The sequence below is a fragment of the Lactuca serriola genome, chromosome 4 (genome assembly GCF_051521515.1).
Source record: "Lactuca serriola cultivar US96UC23 chromosome 4, Lser_US96UC23_V15, whole genome shotgun sequence".
Taxonomy (NCBI): domain Eukaryota; kingdom Viridiplantae; phylum Streptophyta; class Magnoliopsida; order Asterales; family Asteraceae; genus Lactuca; species Lactuca serriola.
In genome coordinates this window covers 32,058,634-32,068,013 of record NC_136411.1, presented here as the reverse complement: position 1 = coordinate 32,068,013, position 9,380 = coordinate 32,058,634, and the positions used below count along the sequence as shown (strand labels likewise).

Below are 9,380 nucleotides of genomic sequence, written 5' to 3'. Positions count from 1 at the left end.
TCGTTCAAATGGCATAAATTGACCAGAACACAAAATCAGGAAACAAATGCCAAAAGAAACCATGCCCCCATAAAAGAAGGACTATTCCTGCCAACCCCTTAGCTACTTTACTGTAGCTAAGGGTGGATAACTTTAATATATATATATATATATATATATATATATATATATATATATATATATATATATATATATATATATATATAATTTACGTTGTACAAGTGTTGTGTTTAATGGTAAAGCATCAAAATAAGTGGATAGATGAGTTAGAGAATATAAAAGAGTAAAAAGTAGCAGTTCTCATAATCAACCTAAAAAAACAAGTTGGGCTAGCTCATTTGGCTAATATGATGTCTAACTAGGAGTTTCTAACCAGGAGGTCCTGGGTTCAATCCCAGGCAAGTACTAACATGGCCGTTCCAAAAAAAAAAAAAAAATCTTAGACAGTAACAAAAAATCTTTGACACAATTAACCTAAAATCACATCAACTTTCTATGCATTTACAGCTAATCAATATTTACGACGTTCAATGGTGAAGCTCGCTGCTGGTGATGCACGTGGTATTGGCATGTGCAGCAAACATCGAAGCATCTTTACTTCTTCATTAACAGAAACATGAGAATGAAGCTCTATCCGTGCTTTCTTTAGCACAGGTGACTTAACCATGATGAGCTTCACAAACTCCATCTCAAGAACATGGTTATGGAAGTTTGTTATCTCCAGCTCTTTAAGATGATCCAAGTTGATGCCCAAGTAGTCTTCTTGAATATCAGGCAAGTTATTGAAAGTTTGTAGACTACACTGCCGATCATGGTCCCAACAAATCTAAATCAGAAAAGCATGTCAAAATTGTAAGTAGAATCATGAAGATCTATTAAAACCATGTGTGATAGTATGTGGTTGTTGATATTTACCTCCACTTTGATCTTCTCCATATTTGGAGAGCTATTGATCACACATAGAACAGTCGAAAGCTCAAGGAAACACACACCAAGAACAAGTACTTTCAAGTGGGGTAGTGAAATGGGGAGCTTATGTGGCATACTACTACTACCTGCACCCAAGTCCTTTAACCAAATACTAAAAATAAGATTAAAAGTTTAAAACACGAATTTTTTTTTTTTCGCATGAGACAAAACAATAGGTTGGGTTTTACCTTGATATACAACTTGTGGATTTTCAGAACCTGAACTAAAGGTAAACACTTAAAAAGCTTAACCAAATCACACTCGGTAAGCACTGTATTTCTATAGTCTCTAGCCTGCATTTAAATAATAAGGTATTTTATTTAATTGAAAAAACTTAATTCATAAGTAGTTATACGCATTGATGCACCTTAATTACTTACCCAAGTAAATTCCTCAAGGAGGGGGCAATTGGTAAGGAATCGAAAAAGCATCTTGTGAGTGATATCAACCTCACAAAAGCGTAGGTTCTTCAACCTACTAAATCCCTTATTCATTAATGGAAACTCAAAAATACAATACGAGAGATCTAGGTGCTCTAATCCTTGCAATGAAAAGAAGGAACGGGGTAACAAGTAGCTGTTAATTCCCAAAATCTTTAAGACGAACTTCTTGATATTATTGTCCTTTGAAAGGTGAAGTATTATCTGATCAATCTCACTATAAATTTCAGTTTCTATAATAACAAGGAAACTGAATTCCAATATTGGAGCCCTGCGTAACAGCAAAACGTGGAAGACGGCATTGACAAACTTATATATATCAACTTCTTCATTTCCAGATAATACAACCATAGATGATGCAACCATAGCATCCTGATTCACGTTGACATCAAATACAAGTTTCGGCATGCTTGTCCAATAATACCTCCATTTCCTTGATAAGATGCTTGTCCTCACTGCATCTCGGATTGGCATATAAGTAAGAATTTTCTCAATTGTGTCCTGAGGAAGTGCGCTAATTCTATCCCTCCTCTTGCCTTTACCTTTACCTTTCATCTCTTCTCTTGATGACTTGACTTTCTCTAAGGCTGCAAAACCAAATAGATTTTCTTGCTTAATTTAATACAAATCTAACACAATATTAAAGGGAATTGGAAGTGGTTGCTTCAAACCAAGATACAAATAATTGAACTAGAAAACAAATATATTTTAATGAATAATCAAACATGTTCATGCTCAATAATACTAAATATGCTCTACCTTAATACTAGAGTCATAAATCCCTTATTATATCTAACATGATGTCTGCTTTACAATACAAATCTCCAATAAGTAATCAATACTCATGCCCGCTGTCTACATCTAAAATAAATTATATATCAAGGGTAACACCAGAGGTGCAGAAATATCAAGACGAGAGGAGGAAAAACGAAAGGAAAAGACTGCTGAAGTAGATTTGCCCTCTTTAATATTTACGAGTGTGATTGTTTGTGGTTTGAGTCGGTTTATTAATCCTATATATTCCACTAAATATTATAATACATTCCTCAAAAGAATCGAACCCAAAAGAATGTGATTGTTTGTGAAATTGCGTTCGTTTCTGTAATTGAGTAGGAGAATCGCCGACAGAAGTTTATCCAGCAAATCCGAAAACGATGAAGAGCTAGTAGACTTGCCTTGATCTGTTGGTTTTTTCTGATCGTTTTTCGAACGTGTTGAAATCGGAATGAAATCACTCTAAGCTGTTGAAGTCGGAACTAGTATAACTGAAATCACCGGCGATTGTGCTAGGGCATGGAGATGACGTGTGGGGAAAGGGGCCGGCCGATGGCTTTTTTTTTATTATTTTTTTAGTAGTTAAATCAGATTTATGGACTGTTTGGCAGATCTGAATTATTAAGATCTGAATTTTTAAGATTTCTGAATTTTTAAAAGAGTCTGAATGTTTAATTTCTGAATGTTTAATTTCTGAATTTTTATCATGTTGTTTGGTTGGAAGATCTGAATTTCTGTCTGAATTATAAAAATGACCATTTTACCGTCTGTATTTTTTTTTCCGAATTCAATGTTTCTGTTTATAAAATAATTGTTTATAAAATAACCAGACCAACTTCTTGAGTAATTATAAAATACATACAAGCACTATACAAAAGCCATATTAAACAAAAATCAAAATTAAACATAAATATTTGACAAATCTATCCAATAAAGAAATCTATAGAAGTACATTGTTATTTCTTAGCAGAATTAAACATAAATATTTGACAACACAGCTCTTGGTAAGTTTTTTCTTTCCTACCCCTGCATGTTCCTTCTCTTCTTGCATAATCATTCTCCATGCTCCATCTATGTCTAGTAGGACTTTGAAAAAGCTTAAACTCATCCTGGTTGTTGTAGCTCAAGGAAAAATACATACAAGCAACATAGAAAAAGAAAAATGTCTAACCAAATTAAGTATCTAATTTGAATTTACAACTGAAAAAGAAACATACCTCAAAAGTTTATGCAAGCAATGACACAAAAACTTTCTTTGGTGTAGGGACCTTTACTGGAATCATCTTGATTGAAATGAAAAGTGAGATATCAAGCACAAACTCCGGCCCATTTTTTCCTAATTCCTACTTTTCTATGTATTCAATCTCATAAATTTGCAATTATTTCAAAAGTGAACCACAAACTTTATTCCTACGATCTCAACCAAAATTCTCATACAGAAACGAAATTGAATGTCTCTTAAGAAGGAGAAAATGCCTACGGGAATAGAATCAGTAAATGACAAACCTAATTTGTTCTCCATGGGATTTTAGACAATATGTGATTTTGTTAAAACATTATGTTGGGAACAAAAGGAAAAAAAAACATTACCAAGAGTTGTTGTCGACGACTTTGAGGGAGCTAGAGGGTGACACTCCCGACGGCGTTGGCGGAGGCGGCATCGCGGGACGAGGCAGTCGCCGGCTGGTGGAGTATTGCAAATCGGAGATGAAAACGGAGCATCGATGACCGGGAAAGGGGAAAGGGAGGAAAGTTTACCTGTTGTTGCCAATGAAGGGCTAGAGAAGTGGAGAGTCGACGAACGGCAAGGGGCGAGGCGGTGGCCGACTGATGTCGAAGGGGATATCAAATCTTGTACGATCGATATGCAGTGGGAAGGATGGGTCGGCGTTTGTAAGAAAAAGAAGAGGGAAACGAGTGGAATACAGGGCAAAAGAGGAAGACGCGTTCTATTTTTTTAATTCAGACACGTCTCAAGATCTGAAATATTAAGAGGCATCTTACAAATTAAGAGCCATAAATTAAGATGTTACCAAACAGTTTGGATCTTAAAAATTAAGAGATTGTCTCTTAATTTTTCAATTAAGAGGCTACCAAACAAGGCCTTACACTATTCTGGATTGCTTTTCAAAATATTTATTGTTTTTTTTTTTTTTTGAAAAATCGATAATTTCAATTTTTTTTTTGGGCAATTTAAAATATTTTTTATTTAGTTTTTTTTTTTTTGAAAATTATGTAAAAGTGTGACTTTTTGAAATCCTATTTAGCTTTTTAATTCTAAGAGCTTAATTTTTTTTTGAGGTGAGCACTTTTAAATTTATTGGTTTTTGCCGCAACAAAAACTAATTTAAAACTTTTTTTCAAATAAACTAATTTTACCACCATCCAAACTCAATAAGCATTTTTATCCAAAATTATTTTTGAAGTTTAAAAAGCAATCTTAAACTCCCTTATAAACTAGGCAAATACATTTTGAATTTTTTTCATAAAAAACCTCACATTTTGATTTTTTTTTCTTTTCTTTTTAGACCAAATTTTTTTTTCCTTTTCAAAAAAACACCTAATATATATATATATATATATATATATATATATATATATATATATATATATATATATATATATATATATATATCATCCAATCCAGTTGCCAACAGATAATTTGAGTTTTTTCCATAAAAAAAACCTTATATTTTGTTTTTTCATTTTAGGCCTATTTGTCTTTTCAAAACAAACCAACTTTAACATATTCTTTGTTAATAGAGTTGGTTATGAATAGATAACCCTATCACCTGCTCACGTTTGCCCTAAGCATCGATACCAAAAAGAATAATTGATTATAAAACCCTAGATCATGTTCTTGTGTGACATCCCCAAAATCTCGGCCATAAAATATCATTTTAATTTATGATTTTTAAAATAATTTCAGAGTAAATTCATTGATTTAAAAGAGTTGCAGAATTTGTTCCCAAAACAAAATATGATAAAATAAAGTTTATTAAAACATTTCATCAAGAGATGCATTTTCATTATATAACAATATTCAGGATGTCATGTACCGATAAACAGACCAAAAGCATAAACAACAAAAGATAGACCATACAAAAGTTACATATAACAACTGGTCTAATATCAAAAAATCTTAATAAGTCATCCAACTTATGCTCTCGCGCCACTACCTGTAATACAACAAAACTGAGTGGGGCTTGGGAGCCTGGTGAGCATATAGGGTTTTCAACCCACAATAAATAATTATATTTAATTTCACCAACCAACAATAACCCGATTACTCATTTCCATTATCCTCACTTTACGTCCCTAAAACAACATCTATCATAAGGGACCTAATCTAGGAATTTCATCGGGATGGACTTTACCGATAGGGGTTTCCTCAACAATAAAAGTCCCAAGGCAACCATGAGGGGGATAGAGTACACTGGTGAACACATCGTTCACAACACCTACAGGTTATGAGCCTGCTAGCGTTCCACAGGACTGTCTAGAAAGAGTCTGTGGTCGTTATCCATACTCCGCTGAATAACTAGATCAACAACAACAACATCGAGGCCTCTCATATGTTTATCACACATCAACTATCTACCCATGTTCTACCCAACATTTTAGTAGATAAAAATATATATTTTTATACATAGTTTAAAACCTATATAGCATTCTTATTCAATAAATATTCCAAACAACGGATGAGACACATATACATAACACGTATTTCATAGAGAATAAATCATATATATAAGATAGAAGAAAGTGAATATATATTCACACATATAACAACAAAATATACACATAACACGTATTTCGTATAAAATACTTCATAATTATGCATTAGAAGAAGGTAACACTCACTTGATCAGAAGATGATCGGACAGCACTACGACTTGTAGAAGTAGTATTCTTCGGTAGATCTGGAAGATCTTCACAAAAACCGGGCTTCTCGCGGGCAGAGCTTCGGCTCGGGAATTGCACTCCTCGGGATCTCCGGGGCTTCGGGACTTGCTTCGGGGCTCGGGATTGATACCGGTTCTGTCGCGAAACTTCGACAGATCATAACTTCTTCGTTATAACTCGGATTTCGGCATTCTTTATATATTCGGAAACCTCGTTTCAACTACTACAACATTATCCATAGATATAAGCTTTATCTAATATTTCATTTTGACGCTTATTTTTATTCTTAATTAAATTAAGACACACAATTTAGCACAAAACACATAATACTCAAATAATACACTTCTATTATTTCAAAACGGGTTACAAAGGTTAACCTAGACTATTGTATCAACATTAATGACAAGCCCAGAAACACAGTCGTTATATCTTGCTTCTTATTTTTCTTCTTGTACACCATATTGGATCCCTTAAAATTGATTTTTTTTATTAAACTAAGAGCAGAAAGTTAGTAAGAAATGAAGAAATAGAATCATGCTATTGTGAGGATGAAACTCCCTTATTTACCTAGAGGTGTACATATACTAATTTTGATTTTTTAGAAATTGATTTTTAAAAAAATACTATTTTGTCTATACCGGTTTTAGTTACAAGTGTTTAGGTTTTTCGGTTTTTTAAATGAATTTGTATTAAAAATAATTGGTTTCATTGGTTACAAAAAACCAGTTGGACTTTGGTTCGATTAGAGTAAAAAAGAATCGGGAAAAAACCGGTTTCATATATTTGTTAAAACCTAAAGTGAGGCAATAAAAAAGCCCATGAATTTTAAAACCCTTAATTACGGCCGTTTCCGTCTCTTCCTTTCGTCCGTTTCTTTCCTGGTATTTCGTTCGTTCTTTTTTGCGTTTGGGTTGCCAAGGGGAGAAGTACTGCACGACTATTTTGGTGGATTACACTTGATACGCAAGAGAAAAAAAAACATGAGTGAAGTGAGGATAAGGGTGCATTTGGTTGTGGAAAATATTCCAAGAAAAATAGAAATTTTGAAAACGCGTTTGGTTCGTTCAGTTTTCCAAAGTTTTCTAAGAAAATGAAAATTTTCAGTTTTCCAAATTGTATGTAAGTTAGAAAAGCGAGTTCTACAGTTTTCCAAAGTTTTGCAAATTTCTAAGGCGGAAAATGAAAACTCCACTGCTTCCAACCAAACGCATTTTCTAAAATTTTCATTGCAAACTAAAAATCAAAACTCATCTCTTTTCTGAAAACATTTTCTTAGAAAATGAAAACAGTTTTCCACAACCAAATGCACTCTAAGCGGTTTCCCGCAAGTGGAGAACTCCGGCGATTTGATCCTATTTTCCGGTGGCTCCCTCTTGCAAACAGATCATCATCTCGTGTTTTGCTACTGTACGAATCATTAACCAGGTAAGTTTTAATTTCTCCCCCACTTTTATTTAATCGAGTCCCAAGAAGACTTCATGTGTTCGTGAATACCTTGCTGCCCAAATTCAACAGCTATGCAAGTTATGTGCCTCTCTTTCTGTTAGTGATCTTAAACCCTAACCCTCGACCGAGACATCGATTACATGTTTATGGTGTCCTTCTGTTCTTTCTAGAAAACCCAAGAATATACGTAAGTGAATTCCAAGTGTTATATGTTCCCAATGATGATTGTATGACTACTACCCTTGTCTTGTTTCCCGTTTAAAACAGAAGTACTGGAGGTGTTTTTCCTCTTTTTGTTTCACGTTGCTGTCATAGTCCCATTTATTCTAAGTCTTGAGATCAGAGACATACACCGAGTGAGCCATGAGTCCATGCAGCTCCAAGATGGGTCTATATCCTATGCAGTTGGTCTCATATCATGCCAAATTTCTTGTTACACAACTCTACAAGAAGAGATGAAAAAAAAAACGAAGTTATATGGTCTTTGGCGACCTGTTGACGGATGCCCCATGCCCATTCTGTTGATCTGTTCATTTTCTAGGTGAATGGGATGTATATACAAATTTAATCTGTTTAAAAATCTTAGACGTGGCCATTATATGTCCATAAGTAAACTTAGGTAAATTATAATTTGGTTAATTGTAGATATAAAGAAAGGAGGACTGTGACAATTGACTATGTATTGGCTTTTGTTTCTTGTTATTAACTCTAATTAGTAATTATTAATTAAAGTGACATGGGATTGGTTTTGAGCTTTATGACTAATTGTTGTAAGGCCATTTTGGGATTATAGGAAAGAAAAAGAAAATACATGCAAATTATATGCACTCATGACATTTAAGAGTTGGAAGATTTATTTAAACAAATTAATTATCTAGAATGTTGTCATAATATTACATGGATGTTTGGGTTAATAAACATTAGTTTATGGTATTAATGCCTAAACTGATTAAATATATTTTTTGATTTTCATTTTCGGGTTTTTTTTTTCTTTTTTTTTTTACTAACTAAGAGATTACAAACGAAAAGTTGAATAAGATGTTCCAAAAGCGAAAATAAGTCGATAGACTTTTCATAAAGCATGTACATAGTCAAAACTACTTTCTGGAAACGGCTCGATCGATTAGTCAAGTTAGGATAATATTAATTGTTGATTATGTCAATATGTGCAATATGAGATATGTTATTGTTTTGCCTTGTGACATTTGTATGCTTAATAAATTTGGTTGATATGCCTACCTTGGTACTTGATACGATTAACTGCAACTATGATATTCTATATGAATTGTTTGATATTTGATTATGATCTTGATGAGTATCTTTTACAGTATACATGTTATGAATCTTGATTATGATTATACGAATCTTACATGCTTGTACTTGATTTACGATCAATTATGCGGGGTTATGCGTAGAGGATAAGGGTAGAACCTAATACTTAGCTTGAAACCCTATCCAGATATCTTCGAGCATGGTTGGTTGAAAAATACCTTCTAGGAAAAGAGCTTAAGTCATTTACGAGTTGTTCGGTCTTTCTAGATGCCCGTGCGACACATGGTACGTATACACTTCAGTGTTTGCAGACCGGAGTAATGTTGGCCATTCGAACGAGGCTTGTACAAGCATCACGTAAGTGTTGGGAGGTGTCGGATGAATGTCACCGCTTCACCAACATCAGAATGACACCGTGATTTGTTTGTACATTGCATAGTCGGAGTAGTGAAAGTGGAGTCTTGGGGTCGGTGTTACAGGTGGGAGTCGCGAACCACCTAAAGCATTTGGCTGGCTAGACACACAAGTAGCGAAAGGGTTTTCCCTTTGTGGTTAGGTATCACTATGAAACTA

General features: G+C 33.9%; 1 protein-coding gene across 1 annotated transcript; it reads right to left on the bottom strand.

The window, feature by feature from the left end:
• Positions 1-511: 511 nt before the first annotated feature.
• LOC145098185 (F-box/FBD/LRR-repeat protein At1g13570-like) lies at positions 512-1,977 on the bottom strand. The gene is made up of 4 exons (XM_079035849.1): positions 1,350-1,977; positions 1,158-1,262; positions 916-1,068; positions 512-826 (listed from the first exon to the last, which is right to left on the bottom strand). The coding sequence occupies exons 1-4, from the start codon at positions 1,962-1,964 to the stop codon at positions 512-514; spliced, it is 1,188 nt and encodes a 395-aa protein (XP_078891975.1). The 5' UTR covers positions 1,965-1,977.
• Positions 1,978-9,380: the final 7,403 nt, after the last annotated feature.

Bases quoted from the DNA above. Each gene is read 5' to 3' on its own strand.
- LOC145098185 (XM_079035849.1), bottom strand. From the start codon at position 1,964: ATGAAAGGTAAAGGTAAAGGCAAGAGGAGGGATAGAATTAGCGCACTT. The intron at 1,263-1,349 runs GTAAGTAATTAA...ATTTAAATGCAG, and splicing joins TCCTTGAGGAATTTACTTGG to GCTAGAGACTATAGAAATAC. The intron at 827-915 runs GTAAATATCAAC...TTTCTGATTTAG, and splicing joins TGGAGAAGATCAAAGTGGAG to ATTTGTTGGGACCATGATCG.